Genomic DNA, 22,818 nt, shown 5'->3' on the forward strand with positions numbered 1-22,818 from the left:
GTGTACCCATTATAACAACATCACTTTTCATAAAATATAAACATGTATATACCATTATATACCCCATATAATAGCAAAATGAAAATAAACATGTGAATACCCATTCTCCTTGCAACAACACATGAAACTTAAGCACAAAAGAAAAGAGCATACATCAACATGTTATTTTTAATCTCATCACAAAAGAAAGAAAGCATACAACAACATGTTATCTTCTACCCATCATACACCATGTTATATCCCAAGTTAAACCCCTTACCTCTAGTTCCAAGCAAGCTTCCAAAGTCCTTAGGTTTCCTCCCTTCACTAGACTCCAAGCCCTTCTCTTCTCTAGGTTCCTCTTCAAATTACGTCCCAAGCTCCAAACTAGGGTGACTCTTTTCTTCTCTCTCACCAACTTGGTTGCTCTCCAAAAGTGCCTCCATTAATGGTGATAAGTGGTAGTGTTAAAGTGCCTCCATAATATTAATTTAGGTAGCCTACAACTCTTATTAAATAGGTAACCTCCCAAGGAATTCAAAGTTCACTTATAATCTTTACAAAGCTAAGAGAAAGTGTGTCCAACATCCATGCAAAGTAGAAAATACACTACCCTGTAACCTTTCATGTAACCAACATAAAGGCACCACCTTTTCCCTTAAACTTTTCTCTTTCCTACACATTCACAAAATAATAAAATATTAATACCCCACTTACACTTTCTCTTTCCTCATAAAAGTAAGAAAACCAAAGAAAGAAAGAAGGCTTTGGAAAGCCATTCACGTTGCACACCAATTCTTCACGGCCAACCACATTTAATTCCCTCTTACCTCAATGTGGGACCCACATGTCAAGGTGGAAATTAAAAAGAGTTATGAGCCTTTTTTTGTCTTGAAAAGGTTTGAACTTAACACCAATCACACAACTCCTCCCATGCACACTCACAACAACCACTAAACCAAGCTCCATCCATTGATATAATAACGCAAACAATTATATTTAAATATTCTTTCAACTTTTTTTGAAAATTAATATAAAACCAATATTAATTTAATTTTCTTCCCTTCCTTAAATATTTCTTTTACATCACAATTTATTATTTAATACCACAAAATAAAATACTTAAAGTAAGAAATCATTACCGACGGCTTCTGGTTGTTTCCGAAAGATTATGGCCGTCGGTAGTGCCCTTCTTTTTTATTGAGAAATCTTGAAAGGTTTATAATCACTAGTAAAAAATTGATCTATTACCGCGCACATTATGCATCGGTTAACCAGAACCCGAAGCACAATATTGCGCGGTAGCATTTTTGAAATTATATCGACAGTATAGGCCTCGATTGCAACAGAACCACGGCCGTATATACCCTTAGGCCACGGTTCTCCAAGGAACAACGACTTATAGTCCCTGCAAAATTCTGACATTCTCACCCAAGTCAGTCTGAAATCAGACCCACAGGGAATAGGCCTCGGATATGGGTGGAACCGCGGTCTATTATCCCTGCAAAATTCTGACATTCACACCTAAGTCAGTCTGAAATAAATTTGAAATTTATCAGACAGTCAGGGAATAGGCCTCAGTTCTGGGGGGAACCGCGGTCTATTGTCCCTACAAAATTCTTGCATTCCCACCTAAGTTAGTCTGAAATAAATTTGAATTCAGACAGTCAGGGAATAGGCCTCGGTTGTGGGGGGAACCGCGGTCTATTATCCCTGCAAAATTCTGAAATTCCCTCCAAAGCAGTCCAGAAATAAATTTTGATGTCAAACTCTCCTACATCAACCAAGTTATTAGATTTCTCGAATGATTTTCTCTATTCTTTTCTTAATAAACTACCTCATTCGATCTTTCAAGTGTTGATTTCCCCTTTTTGTGTGGTGGTCAATTGTAGATGATGACTTTATAATCGAATTTGTGTTTCAGGGTCACCGCAACGCCCATAGTGGAAATTTAAGATTAGGTGAAGAAGATGGCGATGTTTATATGTTTGATTCCATGAACTTGGATGGTAGCAACACGCAAAACAATGACGATAAAAGTTTAAGATCAAGCCAAGATAGTGTTTTGATCTTTTATTTCATGCAAAACAACTATGATTCTTTGACAAATCTTGAAAGATTTATAATTGAAGAAAAAACAGAAGATTCTTGCAGCATATGTCTTGAGGAACTTGCAATTGGATCAAGAGCAATTCGCATACCCCATCCATGTTCTCATATCTTTCATTACAGCTGCATCAAAAATGGCTTGACATCAATCATACTTGTCCTTTGTGTCGCAGGAACATATTACTTTTCAATACGCAATCTTTGTAACTAGGTGTCGCAACCGGGATCGCGACGGGACGATGACCCGAAAAAGAAACGGGTTTCGAAAAAAGAGATTTGGAGTCGCCACCATAGTTTATTCTAGAAAACTACGGAAAAACCATAAAATGATAAGGCATGGTCTGCGAAGATGAGATTCTAAGTTCGGGAGTCGTTTACGTGTAGGGAAGGTGTTAGCACCCTACAATGCCTGCCCTAAGGCAGTACCTTTAACTAAATACGCGAATATGAATGTGGTTTTCAAAATGTTTAACTATCCCTTAAAATAAAACTATAAATAAACAAAATATATTTTTTTAGTTTTTTGCGCCCGACAAGGATTGACCTTGCTCCTACCTATTCTCATTCAGAATGAGAAATCAGGGTTACGTAGTTCTTTTAGAAAACTGCTTGAAAATTTTGTTTTAAAATTGTTTGAGAGATTTGTTTGAGAAATGATTATGGATAAATTTGGATTTTTGGGAAAGTGAACCTGATAAGGTCTAACCTTGCTCCTACGTATCTCCACTTTTGATGGAGAATCAAGAATCACGTAATTCTGGCTAGGAAAATTGTTTGCTTTGAAATTGTTGATGTTTTTGGTTTTTTGAATATTTTATATTTTTTGATGTAATATTTAGATTTTTTTGCGTAATGAGCACTAGGCGGATGCGTACGATTGCACGAGCACTCAGACCGCTTTTTTTTTGCTTTTTATTGTTTTGCGTAATGAGCACTAGGCTGATGCATACGATCGCACGAGCACTCACACGGCTTTTTCCTTATTCTTTATTGTTTTTCGTGATGAGCACTAGGCTGATGCGTACGATCGCACGAGCACTCACACGGTTTTTTTTTGTTTATTTTATATTTATGGTAATGAGTACTAGGCTGATGCGTACGATCACACGAGTACTCATACCGATATTTAGATCATTACATGTTTTTTTTTTAAAAAGTTTTTTAAAGTTTTATATAATTTTTTATTTTTTCTTTTGAAATTTTTTATATAAAACGAAACAAACAAATCCACTGAAACAAAGGGGTGAGGGTTATCTTACAAGGGAGTTACATGCAATAAAAAACCAAAGAATAAAGAAAAACATAAGAGAAAAAAGCCCAAAAGGAAAAAAGGGTGCAAAGATAAAAAAACCAGGAGTGCAACTCGAAACTTCTTATCCAGGCCCGATAGGGGTGCATCAGCAAAGTTGGAGGTGCCAGAACTAAGATGAGCCCAATGCCCAAACCTCTTTTTTTTATTGTTTGCAGAAACGAAATGGGCTTCAGCCCAAATGAAAAGGGTGTGCGGGTGAGAAACAAGGGGTGCGTGAAGGAGAATAGTTTTTTTTAGTTTATTTTTATATATATTTGTTTTTTTTTTATTTTGTTTTTTTTTTCTCTCTAAAAAAAGGAAAAAGGGACGGTACAGGTTTCTGCCTCCCATCTTCATTTGCTAAGTAGGACCAAAGTCTCTTTCCCACTGCCTGAGTCCAAAGGGGGCCAAGCTACTCCACGCACGCCCAAGCTTCCACTCGTTCGGCAACCATCATCGTCGACGAGGTTAGCCCTCCGTGTGTAAATGATCAGAGAAACGAGAAAGAGAAAACCAGAAAGAACAAACTGAAAATGAATTGTATTGAAAAGTTACGGAAATTACAATAAAACAAAGTATTTATACAAGAAAAAAAGAAGAAACAACTAAGAAAAGTAAAACGCAGACCGAGCTACTTCCTAGACCGATCGTCCTAGAGTAGAGACGATCGATAAAGAGCAGACAACTGAACCTGTCGAACGGAACGACCGATCGTCCAAGAGTCCTTACCGATCAGTGGTGACGATCGATAAAGAAAATGATTACAATCAAACCGATCGTCCGAACAGTAATGACGAGCGTTAAGGACGACCGGTAATGTAAAAGGTCTCTATCACCATCCCTCAAGATGAACATGGATATTATGCATGTTTAGCTTGGAAGTAACAGTATTAAAAGGAGAAGGATAAAGAGATTTTGTAAAAACATCTACAACTTGATTGGTAGAAGAAACATGGAGAAGTTTGATAAGACCATCTTGAAGCTTTTGTCTAGTAACGTGACAGTCTATATCAATATGCTTGGTTCGTTCATGAAAAGTGGGATTTTTGGCAATGTGGATAGCAGAATTGTTGTCACAGTAAACAGAATAAGGGGTCGGACACGGTATATGCAAATCTTTTAAAAGATATTGCAGCCATTGTAATTCACAAGTTAAGGAAGCTAAAGATCTGTATTCGGCTTCAGAAGAAGACTTGGAAACGGTGGTTTGTTTCTTTGATTTCCAGGAGATAAGAGCAGTTCCAAGAAAAATGCAAAAACCAGAGATGGATCTTCTAGTGGTAGCACAGGTAGCCCAATCAGAGTCAGAATAGGCATGAATGCGGAAGGAGTTATTTGCGGCATATAATAGACCAGAACCAGGAGCATTCTTTAAGTATCTAAGAATCCTCATGGCTTGTTGCATGTGAGGTTGGCGAGGAGTGAAGATAAACTGACTAAGTTGTTGTACAGCAAAAGTAATGTCAGGCCGTGTATGAGTGAGATAAAGGAGACGACCAATGAGACACCGATAAGAGGAAGGATTAGTGAGAAGAGGGCCGTCAACAGCATGAAGTTTGATAGAAGGATCAGCAGGGGTAGAAGCAGGTTTACAGCCTAACATACCAGCTTCAGAAATTAATTCAAGACAATATTTTCTTTGATTAATACATATCCCAGCTTGAGATCTAGCAATTTCAGAGCCTAGAAAAAATTTAAGATCTCCAAGATTTTTAATGTGAAACTTGCTGTGTAGATGATCTTTGACAGTGGTAATTTCAGACAGATTATTTCCAGAAAGAAGTATATCGTCAACATATACCAGAATAATAGTGATAGCAGAAGGAGAATGTTTGATAAAAAGAGAGTGGTCGGCAGAGCTTGGTTTAAAACCAAGAGAAAACAACTCAGATGTGAGTTTATGATTCCAGTTTCTGCTAGCTTGTTTTAAACCATAAAGAGACTTTTGAAGTTTGCAGACGAGATTAGGAGTAGATGAACAGAGACCAGGAGGAGGCTTCATATATATTTCTTCAGATAAATCACCATGAAGAAAAGCATTATCGACATCCAATTGATGAAGAAACCATTTATTGATGGCAGCAAGAGCAAGAACGAGCCGAACCGTGGTGATTTTAACGACAGGTGAGAAAGTTTCATAGTAATCCAATCCTTCAGTTTGAGTGTAACCTCTTGCCACTAAAAGATCTTTGTATCGGTCAATAGAGCCATCCGGCTTATGCTTTATACGATATACCCAACGACAGCTGATAGGTTTCTTACCAGTAGGGAGATTCACCAAAGTCCATGTCTGATTTCTTTCAAGAGCAGCAAGTTCAGAATTCATAGCATGTTGCCAACATTCAAACTTGCTAGCTTCTTTAAAGGAAAAAGGTTCAACTTGAGCAGAAATATTATGACAAAAAGAAGTGTGGTTAGAGGAACAATTAGTATAAGAAAGAAACAAATGCATGGGATACGGGGTAGTATGGGTTGGTTGAATGCCAGAAGTAGTACCACAGTAGTAATGATCAAGATAGTTAGGTCGAGTTTTGTTTCTAAGAGAAATTCTTTGTTCAACAGTGGGAATAATGATACTATCAGAAGTAGGATGAGAAATGTTACTAGGTGAATGATTTGAAGCAATGGGAATAGGTAGAATAGTAGGAAAATCAAAGAAAATAACATCAGAATTATCATCATGTGTAGGAGAGGAAGGTGAAGTAGAACAATTTTTATAGGGAAAAATATATTCATGAAAAATGACATGGCGTGAAAGGATAGTAGAATGTGAATGCAAATCATACAGCACAAACCCTTTGGTTCCAGATTTGTATCCAAGAAAAATGCATTTAGTACTTCTGGAATCAAGTTTTGTACGTCCTGCAATAGCAGAGCTGGAGTATGATAAGCATCCAAAGACTTTCAGATTTGAAAAATCAGGTTTGATAGAATAAACTAATTCATAAGGAGATTTATTGTGAAGAAAAGGTGTTGGAAGTCTATTAATAATGTGAATGGCAAGTTTTATAGCATAAGACCAAAAAATGTTAGGAACTTTAGATTGAAAAAGGAGAGAACGACAAACATTAAGAATATGTTGATGCTTCCTTTCAACAATGCCATTTTGTTGAGGAGTAGCAATACAAGTAGTTTCATGAAAAATACCTTTAGTAGAATAAAAATCATTAAGAAGAACTTTTTTGCCATTGTCAGATCTTAGAATTTTAAGTGTACAGGAAAACTGGTTTTCAGTTAAAAGAATAAATTTTGGAAGTAAGGTTTTAACATCAAATTTGTGTTTCAAAAGAAGAATCCATGTGAAACGACTATAATCATCAACAACAGTTAAAAAATATTTGTATCCATCAATAGAACAAATAGAAAGGGGGCCCCAAATGTCAACATGAATGAGATGAAAGAAACGAGGAGATTTAGTTTTGCTAACAAAGAAATGAAGACGTTTTTGTTTGGCAAAAGCACAAGCATCACAATCATCAATAGATTGAAAGGAAATATCAGTATATTGAGAGGCTAAAGTTTGAAAAACTTTATTTGAAGGATGTCCAAGTTTCATGTGCCACATATTACAAGAATCACTGGAACTATTATGACAAGCAGAATTAAAAATGTTTAATTCAGATGTAGTTGTTGGATTATTGCTAAGATAAAAAAGGCCCTTGTATTTCTTAGCTACTCCAATAGTCTGGTAAGTATCCATCTCCGCAATGAGACAACTATTTTGATGAAAAACGATGAGGAAATTATTGGAATGTAATAGTTTAAAAATAGAAATAAGATGAACAGAGAAATTGGGAACAAAAAGAGTATTATGCAAAATCAAATTGCCTAAAATGACAGTACCAGAAAATTTAGCAGTAACAAAACTGTGATTTGGTAAACGTATCGAAATAGGAGTGATGGGATGTAAAGAATGAAAAAGAAATTTTGAAGAACATATATGATCAGTAGCGCCACTATCTATAATCCAAGAAGAAAAATTAAGTGAAGAAAAAGAACCTGAGGACTCTAGAGTGCATTGATTAACACTGGCCTCCCTAGTAGTAGGAGATTGAGATTGTTTCAATAAACCAAGAATGGCATCATACTGATCTTGAGAAAAGGTGCAAGGAATTTGAGTTTTATCAGCGGAAGAATCAGTGGAGGTGTGTGAAACACCATCAGTCAGGTTGGCAGAAGGATTGGAGATGGCAAAATTAGGTTTGATGATGGGTTTATAACCTTGAGGAAGACCATATTTGATCCAGCAATTATCAGAAGTATGATTGGTTCGTTTGCAATGATCGCAGTATTTGGAACGACCACCATATTTAGGAATGCGTCTACGTCCACGACCAGAAGAAACACCAGGACGATCGGTCTTATAAGGCTTGTACTGAGGATCGTGAGAATTGAAATTGGCCATGGAATCTTGTGGAATTTGTGAGGAAGAATTGTGAAATTCGCGTTCTTGTTGAAGAATCAAAGAAAAAGTTTTGGTAAGAGTCGGCATGGGTTCCATTAGCATGATTTGAGAATGTAAAGAAGAGAATTCATCGTTTAACCCACGTAGAAACTTGATTACAGAATCATCACTACGCTCTTGTTGAATCTTGATCAATAATCCACAATTGTAAGGAGAATGACAGGTACAGACAAGAATGGTTTGATACAGAGAAAGCTCTTTCCAAATTATTTGAAGACGAGTATAATACTGAGATACAGTGGAATCACCTTGTTTGCAAGAGTGAAGAGCTTCTTGAAGATCAGCAATACGAAACTTATCACCATGAGAAAAACGTTGAAGGAGATCAGTCCAAATTTCGTAGGCAGATTCCATCCACATAACGGATTGTTTTATGGGAAGCGTCATGGATCGCGTCAACCAGGAAATCACCATCTTGTTGCAGCGTTTCCAGGCTTGCTGAAGGACATCATCAGTAGGAGGGCAAGAAACACTGCCAAGGACAAATTTTTCTTTATTCTTGGTTTCAAGAGCAACGAGCATATCATGCTGCCATTGTTGATAGTTGTTGTCAGAAAGGAGAGGAGTGACAAGAACAAGAGCTGGGTTCTGACCGGGATGGAGAAATAGAGGATTAGCAGGGTTAGAAAGATATTCGGTGGTGGAAATGGAGAAAGCCATGAGAATAGAACAGAAAAGTATTTGTCTTCTGATACCATGTAAATGATCACAGAAACGAGATAGAGAAAACCAGAAAGAACAAACTGAAAATGAATTGTATTGAAAAGTTACGGAAATTACAATAAAACAAAGTATTTATACAGGAAAAAAAGAAGAAACAACTAAGAAAAGTAAAACGCAGACCGAGCTGCTTCCTAGACCGATCGTCCTAGAGTAGAGACGATCGGTAGAGAGCAGACAACTGAACCTATCGACCGGAACGACCGATCGTCCAAGAGTCCTTACCGATCAGTGGTGACGATCGGTAAGAACGATCGGTAAAGAAAAGGATTACAATCAAACCGATCGTCCAAACAGTAATGACGAGCGTTAAAAACGATCGGTAATGTAAAAGGTCTCTATCACCGTGCCTCCCCGTGGCCGACCGAGAAAGTCGCCGGCACTGCCACACACCGCAGCATTTCCGACACCGCGGAGCCCAGACAACGACGCCGCTGCTCGCACCTCCGCCACTCTTTGCTGCCAGGGTCATTGCCGGTCGTGACGAAACGGCCACCGCGACCCAGCCACCGCGAACCAGCCACTGTTGAGACCAATCGCCGGCCGTTACTGGGGCTCTTTCCTTTTCTCGCGTGCTCTTTCCGGATCCACCCTCGCTGCGCCTCGATCCGATCACCGTGGACTACGAACCAAGGTCGTACCGGCGATGCAACCCGCTACTCTCGCCGGAGCTCGCTTCCTCACCGGCATCACCACTCCACTTTTCTCGTTCCCTCTTTTTAGTTATTAGTTTGGTGTTTTTATTTGATGGGTGGATGATGATCAGAGGGTTGTTTTCGGTGTTGGAGAATGGAGAGGGATTGGGCGGAGGCTATCCGGGGAGTGAGTGGGTGAATAGAAATGATATTGGTGCTTGGGTGATGGGAGCAGAGAGGTGGTTACGGGTGAGGTTTAGCCGTGAGTATCAAGATAATAGTTATGGGTAAATCTGGATGATGAAGTGAGTGATTGACTATGCTTGAAGCTGGAGGTGTTAGAGATGAAGAAGAAAAAAAGATGAAGATGATGGGGGCTGGCCGTGAGGTAAGGTGAAGGCAAGGTGAAGATGGGGTGATGAGCAGAGGCATCAGTGCCATGAAGGGATGTGTTCCTCACGGGTATTCCACTATGGTGATTGGTCTTGAAATCAAAGAACTTGAGGATGTTGAACCAATGATGCAGTCTGAAACGTCAATTTGATCATTCTTGTATGTCGGCATGGGATCTGTGTATTGGTCCGTTCATTCGGTTTGATACAGGTGAAGGATGATCTTGAGATGGAAGGTAGCTACGGCCGAAATTATTGCTCAGGTTGAGGTTGTTAGATAGAAAAATTATTTCCGCTTTTGTTTTGCTTTGATGTTTTTTAATTACGTGTTACCTGGGTATTAAAGGATATTGAAGTTTTGATATTACACACCTATTTTCTATTGTCCTTAAACATTATTGGTTCATCTCCAGATCGCAAAAGGAAAACATATATATAAGCATATAGACGTGCATGGCTAAAGGGTTTCAATATACGAAAACTTACCTTCGGAGCTTCAAGATGCGTCTCCCTTTTAGTTTTCCTCCTGTATCTTCCTCTGTAAGGTCTGTTTTTTCAGAAAATGGATCCTCCTTCCCCGTCTCCTCCCGCCCTTCAGTTTGTGATCAATCAGATTTAAAGAACACCAATCCTGCTGCACTGCTTCTTAGTAGCTCAGACACATCCCTCCGACACATTCCTTAATCCGGGATTCTTGTTTTATCTTCTTTTGTTTTTTTCTTTTGACAACTTTCCAGGAATTCGGAGACACATCCCCTGATTCGGGATTTCTGTTTTGGCACATAACAATTACTGTCAGACCTTGGAAATTCCACCTGTCTGACCTTGAGATTTTGAACCCAAAAACCCTCCGTCAGACTCATTAAAAACGCACTTGGAAACCCCTCTGCGCTGACGCCAGGTGTCACTAAACGAGGATCTGAAATCAGTTAGTGGAATGCAGGTGTCAGCAGGAGAGCAGACGCTCGTCTTACGTGGGAAGGATAAATCATTTTTTCTGAAACCTTCTTCCCACTCTCTCTGCATGCACCCTTAGTCTTCCAAAAATCTGATCTTTCATTTCCTCCTCCTTCTCACTAGAAACCCTACCTTCTCTCTAAGAAAACTCACCCTTCTTCTTCTCCGATCTGCATTCAGGCACCGTAGGAACATCTCTGGCGTCCCAAGCTTCTACTTGAACCGAACAACTTTGGATTCTGAAACTGGTAAGTCCCTCATCTTTAGCTGTTCGTTCATTTGAGCATGCAAAGCCAAGCTTTTGTTGCACACGGCCACCTTATCTGAACCAATCTTGGTTTTCTGTAATTTGGTTAGTTTAAAGAGTTTGGTTGAGCGTTGTGGGTAGAACAAATATCATTTCTGCGAGCTGAGTTTTAGTCTGAAGTACGTACGTTCACTTTAAGAGGTAAGGGAAGCTTATTCAATTTAATTCGTATGATTGTATTGTGCTGTATGGACGTTCTGTGAGTTGTATGAAGCATGACTTTGTGATATTTGATTTTTGGTATATGATAATGATTATGAGTTAATGTATGAGAAATATGAAAATGTACTATGATATGAGTATATGAAAATATGAAACTATATGCTGAGAAATGAGTTAAATGTAAATGAATTCTGAATATAAATCTCTCTATATGATTATGTACGTTCGTCATTGAACGGTCCTTGACCGTTCGGTGTTGATAGAAAACTTCTTTGAAATTGAATTCTTTCATTTGGGAAGAATTCTAGTTGAGGACGAACGCCCTATTGTAATAGTACTACGTTTGAGCGTTCGGCCAAGCGTAGATGTCTTGAGTGTTATGTGAGGAATTGAGAATCTTGTAAGCATATACCTAAATACTTAGTCATCCTTATCCCCTATCTTCACCATCTCATAGTATATTTATTTCTATCACGAGTTTAAATCAGTGATGGGTCTCGACCCAAAGCGTTCGTGATGAGTGGCGCTCGGTCTTATACCAAACGCTCGTACTCGTCTTTAATTATCTAATTTGTTGAATTAGCGTTCGTCCAAATTTAGTAAAATCCTTTACCGTGTTCGGTCATTGACTGGCATTTGGTTTCTGTAATTTAATTATTATAAGTATGGTTCTTTAATCGTCTTAAGGTGTCTATATCCATTGGATCCGGCCTAGAACCCCTATACTTAAATTATTCTTTAAGTATTGATCTAAATTCACGAGAGTCAGTTCATTCAACTGATTCAAGCAGTAAATGACGTTCGTCATATGTGGTGTGTCATTGTAGTCGACTTTATTATATTCTGGAACGGGAGATTTCTCGAACTCGTTCCTTACGTTCGTCCTCGTTATGAAGAGGGTTGAACGTTCGGTATTTTATGTCCTTGGAACTGAAGATGAAAATGATATTAAAGTGAAAGGTTATAAAGAATGAATAGTATATGAGATGAATAAACGATTGTAGATTTTGAACGAGCGTTCCAGGGAGGAGCGACTCTTGGATGAATATTGATATCGTAAAGTATGAACGTGGACAAGGCTTAATTGACAGTTCATCCTGATGTTCCGCGAGTACTCGTCCTCACGTAGAGGAGGGTAGGTCATGTGTGGGAACGGCAGGAGGTCCTAGTCCTTAGGAGTACTTTGGACTGATAGGGCTAACCTCGGGTGGCAGCTGTTGAGGGTATCCCAGTTACTACATCACCCGGGTGCACGAACGTCGTAGCTACACAGATTCATACAGTCCGGACAGTCAGTCTAGTGATAGGCTTCGTACTGATATAATTATGGAATTACTTTTGTGTGTTGAAATGTTTATTTTATATGTTGGTGTATGAATTAAATTACATAAGCTTACCCTGCATTTTTCATTGTGTTGTTTTGTCCTTGTACGTCCGTCTTGTCAATTGCAATGATCATCCGTGTGGATGTGAGCAGAAGGAGACGCATTGTTGGAAGATGTAATTGAAGAGGAGAATCTGGTGGACGTTGAAGTTAAGGCCGAGCCTTAGGTCGTTCGGTTAATTTTAGATGTTAGTTGTTTCGTTTTGATCGTTCAGTAATTGGTTTTGTAAAACCGTTCGATCCGGACTCTTCTTATTTCTATTAAATTGTAATTTAACTCTGTAGTCAATGTCGTTCGGCTTTTGAGCGTTGTTATTAATGTAAGACTGCACTGTTTATTGTGAAATGTAATTAATTCTATTATATAGTTATTACTGTATTTTTGGGATGTTACATTAGTGGTATCAGAGCAGTTTTGTTCTTTTAAGGACATTGTAGGTTATGAGTGCACTATGTTTTTGCTATGTACTTAATTTTCGTTTGATGAGTTATTCTAAACTCTTTGAACTTAACTAACGACCGTTTTTCTCTGTTTTCCAGAGAACAAATGGCACCCAGACCTCCTCCTCCGCCTCAACCCACCGAACGTGACGTGTCCGACAACACTAGGTTGTTGGAGTCAGTGATAGAAAGGTTACAGCAGCAGAACGCTGCCTTGATGCAGCAAAACTCGATCGCATTACAGAGTTTGGAAGCCGCTCGCGCAAACTCTGAAATGACCCAGAGACAATTAATGGAGATCCTAGCAACCACCAGGAGCACACCGGGAGCACCAGGGGAAGGAACTGATCGTCAAAAAGATATGGAGAAGAGAAGCGCATGGTAGAGGACGAACGGTCAGGCAGGATAGAGGACGAACGTTTTTTTTTTGTTTTTTTTTTATTTATTTATTTTTTTTTTTTTATTTTACAGTCATGATGAAAATAAAATACAACAAACCTATTAGTCAATCCGGATGAAATTGGGTGTTGACACTAGGTTTTGCATTGCCAATTTGTAATCACTTTATCAATTCTAACATCTATTGATCTACTGCTTTGAAGAACACACAACAATGGCGTTGTGTTGTTGCGTTTTAATGTGTTATTGTTTTAGTATGTTGTAATGCAAATCTTTGAATATACCCATTGATACTCAGAAAATTAGTCAAAGCAAACCAAGACAGTAATCCATCATCCAACACATACACCATAACACACGTTCAATCATATCTTCGGTGAAATAATACCAATTATAATTCGGACATCCATAAGTCAGAAACCAGTACGCATAAAGGTATTCAACAACACAAATCAGATTATCATTCCAGAATTAAGCCTACTTCTATTTGAAATATATCATATACCTTCTTCGTAATATCAAACCGACACAAATCCAAAGCCATCTTATACAGAACAATTTTTCAGCAGAGTTTTTTCTAAGACAGCACCAATTTTCTGCAGATTTATATTCTAAAACAGCATCAATTTTCTGCAGTTATTTATTCTAAAATAGCACCAAGTTTCTGCAGATTCTTATTCTTATCAGCAGAGAATTCCCAGCAGCAATTTAACCAAACCAGAAATGTTTTGGTGTAGAAATTTTAATCCAAACAGCAAGACTTTGTAGTCCAGAAACAGTAATTAAAACAGTGTAAAAACAACAATAATACAATGCCGAAACAGCCAGCCAACAATGCAGAACAACACTTATTTGATGCAGAAAATAGCCTAAAAGCCTACTGCAAAACAGCAGCGTTTTAATGAAAGATATTGGGTTCAAACCAGACAGATTTTGGGTGCAGTATTTAAGTCAAACTTCAAGGTTCTCTAATGCAGAGTTCTCTATCAAAACCACACATCACCGCCATTTTTTCTGCCTCGTGGTTATACAAAACAGCTTATACTCACATGAAATGGCAAATATAACATATTTGTTGTTTCAGTAGAACTGTGTAGGCCGAGATATGTACTCAATGAATCACCTTCGCTCCTTCCCCAGATACTGCGATGGTTGTGTCTCCTTCCTATGGCAAGCTCTTTGGGAGAAGATGGGCTGGGTACCTGCAAAGGCACTCCGATGCTCAAGTCAGAAAAGGATCAATCTAATTGTTTTCAGTTTTCTCAAAGAAGAAGATATTACTTTCTTTCTTAATTTTCTCCTTAGGGGAAAAAACGTACCTTTTTTCTCCTTTAGTTCACATATTTATCCTAGTAATAATGAACCGTTTACCTTAAATTCCGGTTGGATGAGAATCTGGTCCTGGAGAGTATAACCGTTAAGTCGTGCTAGATACTGGGTCAGTTGACTCCGTGATTTGTGGCGCTATAACCGGATACGTCTAACTGCTCTATCAGGATTAATATATCCATTTGGACCGAAACTTGACCGGCCGCCCTTTAGATCAATCAAATAGACGATCGTTAGATAACGATCGCTTACAACGGTTGATGTCAAGGGAGGCGGAGATCACGATGTCCTTAAACGATCGTTCCTCTAAATAAGTGTACGATCGGTTAAAGACGACCGTTTGTTGTTTATCATTGGTGGTCGACTAAGTGGGCGATCGGTTAAGGACGACCGTATGCTGTCTATCTTGAGTGGTCGACTAAATGGGCGATCGGTTGAGGACGATCGTATGCTGTCTATCATCAGTGATCGACTGGGTTATTGATCGACCGCTGTAGGTAACCTACTATACATAATGCCCCCCGAGTCCGAGTGAACGAGCGTGGTTTGGGCCTGTGAATTTACTGTAGGACGACGAATGTATTAGTGTGAGAGAAGCGCTACGCACCGTTTTGGGGTATGGTTTAGGGTTTCCCACCTCTCGGGAATGTGAAAAGTCACGAAATCTAAACCGTTAGATTGAAGGGATCCTACGGCGCAGGGCGGTCCGCCTTTCTTGCTTCTTTAATACGAAAGAGAATGAGAAGACGTGGGGAGTGAGGGCCCAGAAGGGCGTGGGACGTTTCTGGTTCGTGGTGACGATTATAACTGGGCGGCGCGTGAAGTAAATGAACTTAGCAGTAGGTTTAGGAGTAGGGCAGTGCTAGCAGATTGGGTAGAAAATAGTTGTATTTTGAGAACCCTAGGTTATAAGTCGTGAGTGAGATTAGTGGCTTGCCGTGAGGATGAAAGAGTGTTCCGCGGGAGGGAGAATAGTTCCAACGAGTTCTTTTATTGTTATGCTTCACCGTTTTATGATCTGTACCTGAGATTGCCTTTCACAACCTTCCAAATGGATGTGTTGAAGACCTTAAATGTCGCGCCCAGTCAATTGCATCCCAACGTATGGGGGTATATGCAGGCGTTTGTTGTGTTGTGTCGGGCCTTGGCGATTAGGCCTATTGTGGCACTATTTTTGTACTTTCTTAGGTGTCGACCGGTTGCGAAGAAGGGTTGGGTGTCGTTGATTTCCGAGCCGGGTAATGCTTTGTTAGAGCTTTATATGCAGTCATATAGGGGCTTTAAAGACAAATTCTTTAAAGTGTCGATCCTCGACTCTGGGCGGAGGCACTATTTTGATGGAGAGGGAAGGCCCAAATTCCCACTGTACTGGACGCAGGAGCCGTTGAGGTTCACCTCGTGGGCCGAGGATAAAATGACGATCGAAGAGTTAGAGGCTCTAAATGTGTTGACGGCGTTACCACGCCCCTTTTCTTCCCGTCGGCTTATAAATTGCCTTGAGCACGACGACGCCGATTCGAGGGTATTTGGTATGTTTCTCATATTGTTACTTTTATCTGTTGTCTTGTTGTTGCTGACTGGTCCGGAGTGCCTTTGTTTCGCAGAGATAATGGGGAGGAAAGGAAGTGTTCGAAACTGGTTTCAAGCTATCGACACTGAGAAGGCGGAAGCTGACCGTCCAGGGTCTTCATACAAACTTAAGCAAGCCCAGCCAACTGGTCCGGTCGTGCTGTCGGTTTCGACTTATGAAGCAGCGGTCGGCGAAGAACAGCCCCTGGTGCGAAAAAGGAGAGGCAAGGCGGTCGACACTAGTGGCGCTATGTCGAAGAAGAGGAAGGAGACTGCCGATGAGATAGAGCGTCCCCTCCTTCAACCTGAGCCATAAGGTCAAGTTTAATCTGGATAACTCGAAGAAGAAGGTGGTTGAAAATATGACCGAGCAACAAATGGCCGACGCCATGTTGGAAATGGCGAGTCGGACACAAATGCTAGTGTGGCATATTGCATATGCCTCTAATAGAGGTGTATTGCGGGTTGAGCTGGAGAAGGCGCGGACCCAACTGAAGGAGCTGACTAAGGCTCATGCCATCTGCGATCAAAAGCAGAAACGGTCAGAGCAATTACTGAGCGAGGCTGACGTGCTGTTGACTGGTGCCCGAGCCACCGGACTGGCCTTGAAAAAGGAGTGCGACCAAGTGTCGCGCGAGCTAAAACAGGCCAAGAAGATGATGGCAGCGTTGACCAAGGAAAGGGATGATTTGCGGGCGGAGTCGGTCGAGGACAAGGAGACAATGAAGGAGATGAAGGAAGCTATAATAGTTGAACATACCCGGGGCTTTCAGAAGGCTCTGAGGCAGGTCGAGCATTTGCTTGAGGTGTTGATCGAAGGGGTGGCGCTCGACGTACGAAAGGACGTGTATGAGGGGCAACTGAAGCCTCTATGTGAAATTCCGGAGGATGCCTTTCTGGAGGCGGAAGAGGGTATAGAGGAAGAGGCGATCGTTGCTGACGAGCCTCATGAGGTGATCGTTGTGGATGAACCAACTGTGGAAACGGCCGGAGAGACTGCTGTCGGATCGCCTAATATTGTAATAGATTAGAAATTTGAACATTTATGAGCTGTTTGACATATATACTTACTTTGAATATTTAAACTTCATGCATTTCGGAATTTATATTTTTGCTGTATGATGGATACCGTTTTCTTGTGTTGTCGTGAGATAGATGTGGATAGAGTTTATTAACGATTGTCTAGGTCGAATGCGCTGGGTGTTTGAGGGTGAACATCTACCAAGGGATTAGTATCCCGAACTTAACTAGGTGTTCGAGGGAGAACATCTACCAGTGGGAGTGTATCCCATACGGAACTGGGTGTTCGAGGAAGAACATCTACCAGTGGGAATTATCCCAAGTCACTTAGGTACGGATGTGTTCGAGGGGAACTTGCATCCGGTCGAGCGTTTGCTATGAGCGGATTGCTTGAGGGCGATCATGTAACATGTCGAATGACATGGGGGGAGTCTAAACCTGGGACTCGACAAATGAGAAAATATAATGAAATAATAATAAAATATATCCTTGTTTTGAACTGAGATGAATAATGTGTCATGAATATAAAGAAATATGAACTAAAATAATATTTGAGGTGAGTAGCATTCCACGTGTTGGGAACAGGTTGTCCATTTAGGAGTTGGAGACGGTATGCCCCATTCATCAGGTCCTCAACGATGCGGAATGGCCCCTCCCAATTGGCCGCTAACTTTCCGTGTGCTCGATTCACCCTGGCTGCCCCCCGTTTCCGCCACACCAGATCGTCGTTTTTGAACGCTCAGGGTTTTACTTTAGTGTTATAGCGGCGGGAGAGCATTCTCTTTTAAGCTTCAACACGAACGGTGGTGACTTCTCGACGCTCGGGCAAGGTGTCGAGATTCAACCGCAGCTGCTCATCATTAAGTGTTAGATTGGTGATGTGTCGGCGCAGGGAGGGCTCTCCGACCTCGACTGGGAGCATGGCATCAGTGTCGTAAGTTAAGTTGAATGGAGTGTCCCCGGTGGAGTCGTGTGGGGTGCATCTGTACACCCATAAGACTTCAAGTAGTTCTTCCACCCATAAACCTTTGGCTTCGCCGAGTCGCTTCTTCAATTCAATGAGTATAGCTTTATTCGCGGCCTCCGTTTGTCCGTTCGTTTGCGGATGTTCCACTGAACCGGTTACGTGTTTAATGCCCAGATTGCTGAGGAATTCCTCTAGCTTGCGCTCGACGAACTGTCGACCTTTGTCAGTGATGATCTTTTGTGGTAGACCGAATCGACAGATTAAATGCCAGATGAACTTTTGTACTCGCTGGGCGCTGATAATAGATAGGGGTTCGGCCTCGATCCACTTGGTGAAATAATCGACGGCGACTAGGAGGAATTTGCTCTGTGCTTTGGCTAGGGGTAATGGTCCGAATATGTCGAGTCCCCATTGAGCGAACGGCCACGGAGATATGATACTATGTAACTCTTCGGGAGGGATGTGGGCAACCTGACCGTGGGCCTGGCAGGAGATACACTTTTTGACGAACGTCTCACAATCTTGATCGATCGTTGGCCAGTAATATCCTGCGCCAAGAACGCGCGCTTTGAGCGTGCGCTTACCTGAATGAAAACGCAGATTCCGGTGTGAAGTTCGCGCAAGACGTAGTCAGCTTCTTCCACTGATATGCATTTTAGCAGAGGGGTACTATGGCCGCGTCGATAGAGGTCGTCACCTATGTACAGAAAACGTGCGATGCGTTTGGAATCACGCGCGGTAATCTTTTCCCCTCGCTCCTGCTTCATCATCAGATCCTTGACTTCCTGCCTCCAATCTGTTGTCGGCGCTGGAACATCGGTGGCGAAAGCTTCTACGACCGGATGGTCGAACGTCATTTTGATGATTGAAGACAGTTGTGCGCGCTCCTTGGAGTGAGTTAATTTAGACAGGAGGTCTGCTCTCGCGTTCTGCTCCCGGGGTACATGGATGATGCCGACCTCGGTGAAATCCTGGAGTAGGACGCTAGCTTTATGGAAGTAACGCAGCAATTGATTATCTTTAACCTAGTACGTCCCGTTCATATGCCCGACTACCAACTGTGAGTCCATTCGACACTCTAAACGAGCGACCGCGAGTTCCTTGGCGAGGGTTAGACCAGCAATCAAAGCTTCATATTCGGCTTGGTTGTTGCTGGATGGAAATCTACATGTGATAGCCTGCTCCGTGACTAGACCATTTGGTCCTTCCAGGACGATACCAGCCCCTCCTCCCCTTTTGTCCGAGGAGCCGTCCACGTTGAGGAGCCACTTTGGTGTCGAATCGTCGGATACGGGCGTGAGCTCGGCTGCAAAATCTACTAAGTGCTGACCCTTAATGGAGCCCCGAGGCTCGTAGCGGAGTCCAAACTCTGAGAGTTCCACCGACCATGCGACCATCCGTCCGGCTAAATCAGGTTTGCTGAGGATCTTGGTGATCGGGTGATTAGTACGGACAATCACCTGATGACTTTGAAAGTACGGTCGTAGTCGACGCGAGGCCATGACCAGGGCCAATGCCACCTTCTCAATTTGGGAGTATCGTTCTTCCGCTCCCTACAATGTACGGCTGACAAAATATATTAGCTTAAGGGAGGGGGTTTCCTGCACCAAAGCGACACTGATAGCGTGATGGGACGCTGCGATGTATAACTGCAAGTCGTATCCAGTGACCGGTCTCGCCATGATCGGGGGGCTGGTAAGAACATGTTTGACAACGTTGAAAGCTGTTTCACAGTCCTCGTCCCAGTGCTGAGTGGTGCCCTTCTTCATGTTCTTCAGGATGGGTCTGATGTGCTCGGCTAGCTTTGGAATGAAGCGGGACAGGGCTGTGAGCCTACCCACCAAGCGTTGTACCTCTTTAAGGGTTTGTGGGCTTTTCATGTCGAGCACGGCTTTGCACTTGTCGGGGTTGGCCTCGATGCCTCTGCACGTTAACATGAACCCCAAGAACTTTCCAGCCGGTACTTCGAAAGTACACTTGGAAGGGTTCAGTCGCATGTTATACCTCCTGATCTGGAGGAACACCTCCGCCAAATCCTTAAGATGTTGCTCCATAGACTGGCTCCAGATAACCATGTCATCGACGTAGACATCCATGCATCGTCCGATTTGATGATGGAAAACTTTATCCATGAGGCGCTGATATGTGGCGCCTGCATTCTTCAGGCCGAACGGCATTACCTCGTAACAGTAATTAGCGCGTTCGGTAATAAAAGTTGTTTTGCTCTGATCTGGCCCATACATGGGGATTTGGTTGTACCCCGAGTAAGCATCGAGGAAACTGAGGACGACATGACTGGACGCTCCATCTACCAACCTATCGATGCCAGGCAAAGGGTACAAATCCTTAAGGCACGCCTTGTTGAGGTCGGTGAAGTCCACACACATTCGCCATTGACCGTTAGACTTTTTGACCATGACTACGTTCGACAACCACGTGGTGTAGGTGATCTCCCTGATGAACTAGGCGTTCATCAACTTGGCGACCTCAACCTGGATGGCCTCGCGTTTGTCTTCCCCAAAGCGTCGTTTCTTTTGCGCAACTGGGCGCGCCTCCCTGAAGATCGACAACTTATGTTCCATGACGCAGGGGTGGATCCCTGGCATATCGGTTGCCACCCACGCGAATAGGTCAGCATTAGTTCGCAGCATACGTGCCAGATCCTGCTCATTGTGTAGGGCAAGGCTCCCGCCGATGCTTGTGGTTTTGGACTCGTCCGCCCCCAAGGGGAAGGGTTTGACATCTCCTTGGGGATGGAGACGTTCGTCTATATTGGTTCGGGGGTCCAAGTCGATCGCCGCTGTTTCGGCTCCTCTTGCTCTTCGAGCCGGCAAAAATGGTGTGACTTTAAGTCCTGCGACGTAACACTGTCGAGTCGTTCGTTGATCGGCCTTGACAGTACAGATGGTACCTCGCTCGGTGGGGAATTTCATGGCCAGGTGAGGGGTGGACACAATGGCTCCAAATGCATTCAGGCATGGTCGGCCTATTAAAGCATTGTACGAGGTATTGGCCTGTACCAATAGGAACCTGACTCGAAGCTCTGGGGCATCTCGGCATGTTCCGAGTCGCGTTCGTAGGTCGAGGTACCCTCGTGTATCGACTCTTTCCCCTAAGAAGCCTACAATTTGTTCGTTAAAGGGGGCTATTAGATCCTCGGACAAGTCCATCTTTTTGAAGGTGGACCAGTATAATATGTTGACCGAACTACCCTGATCGACGAGGACCTTGCTGACATCGTACCGAGCTATCTAGACCGTGACGACCATGGGGTCATCATGATCAGGGTCGGGCGCGTGGAAATCTGCATCAGTGTGAATGTGATATCGGGCATGGACCGACGTGGCCGATCTACCATGTTCACCGACTTGAGTTGTCTCAAATGTCGCTTCCTGGCAGAAGCTAACGCCCCTCCTCCGGCGAAGCCACCGGATATGGTGTCGATTCTGCCTCGGACCGACCGCTCCCTCTCTGAACGTCGGGGTTGGCTGCGGGATCGTCTTCGGCGTCGGTCGTCCCTGGGAGGTGATCATTCGGGACTTCGTCGAGAGGATTCCTTTCGGTGGGGAGTTGTCGCTCTGGAGGCTGTCTTTTCTTTGACATAGTTTTGGAGGTAACCTGCTCGAATGAGTCTTTCCAACTCATCTTTCACCATGTGACACTCTTCTGTATCATGGTCGTGGTTCATGTGCAGGCGACATGCCTTACTGTTGTCCGCATTCTTTGGAGTGGCTTTTCGTCGAACGGTTAGGAGTTCGGCATGCAAAGCCTCTTCGAGCACCTTTGTCCTAGGCGCGTTAAGAGACGTGTAACGATCGTACTTAGATATCCACCCTGATTCTTTTCGGGGTGGTCGATCTGCCTTAAAGTCATTGGTCGGCCGCTTTGGGACCTTCTTAGCCTCCTGGTTTGAGTTGTCCTGTTGTTGCTTCTTCCTAGAATTTCCGAGGTCCTCAATTCGGATGAATTTCGCAATTGTAGATTGGAGCTCCTCCATAGATTTTGGAGGATCCGCGTACAACTGTTCCGCAAAGTACCCCGGTGTTAAACACGAAGGGAGATTGCTGATAATAAAGGTATGGTTTACGTCTTTCACGCGTCTGGCCGTCTCGTTGTACCTTTGCATGAAAGCCTTTAGGGTTTCATCCTTCCCCTGCTTGGTATTTACGAGCTCAGCAGGAGTCATCTCCGGTCTTTTGTTAGCAGCGTACTGTTTCCGAAAAAGGGCCTCAACGGTGGCGAAGCAGTCTACCGAATTTTGAGGGAGAGTGTGGTACCACTCGAGTGCCTCATCTTTCAGGGACAATGAGAAAGCTCTGCAAATGACGGGGTCATTATCTGTGTAGAACGCCATGGCATCAATAAAGTTGCGGAGATGGTTGTCGGGATCGGCGGAGCCATCATAGCGTTCTAACATTGGTGGAGGTTTTTCCGGCATATGAGCTTGCATGATGGCCTCCGTGAACGGAAGCAAATTAGTGAGGCGCCCAGAAGTTGGCCCCTTCCTTCCTCCACCAGCAGGCTCAGATGGTCCTCCATGGTGGCTTCCCTCATTATCATCCTAGCAGTTGGATGCTGACACTTCCGGCGGAGGACGCTGTGCCCTCAGTGCCGCCAGTTCCGCGGCTTGCTTGCCCTGAATCTCTTGTTGTTCCCTTATAATTTGTGCCTGCGCCTCGATCTGTGTCTGCA

The 22,818-nt window shown here is 42.7% G+C and overlaps 2 protein-coding genes across 2 annotated transcripts; both read right to left on the reverse strand.

Moving 5' to 3' along the window:
* Positions 1–17,943: 17,943 nt before the first annotated feature.
* On the reverse strand, positions 17,944–19,523 carry LOC108341478 (uncharacterized). The gene is made up of 3 exons (XM_017579154.1): positions 19,182–19,523; positions 18,711–19,097; positions 17,944–18,609 (listed from the first exon to the last, which is right to left on the reverse strand). Exons 1-3 carry the CDS (start codon positions 19,521–19,523, stop codon positions 17,944–17,946), a joined length of 1,395 nt encoding a protein of 464 aa, XP_017434643.1.
* A 2,132-nt stretch (positions 19,524–21,655) lies between these two features.
* On the reverse strand, positions 21,656–22,564 carry LOC108341476 (uncharacterized). The gene has a single exon (XM_017579153.1). The coding sequence runs from the start codon at positions 22,562–22,564 to the stop codon at positions 21,656–21,658; it is 909 nt and encodes a 302-aa protein (XP_017434642.1).
* Positions 22,565–22,818: the final 254 nt, after the last annotated feature.

This window comes from Vigna angularis, chromosome 5 (genome assembly GCF_016808095.1).
Source record: "Vigna angularis cultivar LongXiaoDou No.4 chromosome 5, ASM1680809v1, whole genome shotgun sequence".
NCBI lineage: Eukaryota > Viridiplantae > Streptophyta > Magnoliopsida > Fabales > Fabaceae > Vigna > Vigna angularis.

Coding starts and splice junctions, on each gene's coding strand:
- LOC108341478 (XM_017579154.1), bottom strand. CDS start 19,523: ATGGTCGCATGGTCGGTGGAACTCTCAGAGTTTGGACTCCGCTACGAG. Junction 19,098..19,181: donor GTCGAATGGACTCACAGTTG/GTAGTCGGGCAT, acceptor GTCCTACTCCAG/GATTTCACCGAGGTCGGCAT. Junction 18,610..18,710: donor GAATCTGCGTTTTCATTCAG/GTAAGCGCACGC, acceptor ATCTCCTGCCAG/GCCCACGGTCAGGTTGCCCA.
- LOC108341476 (XM_017579153.1), bottom strand. CDS start 22,564: ATGCCGGAAAAACCTCCACCAATGTTAGAACGCTATGATGGCTCCGCC.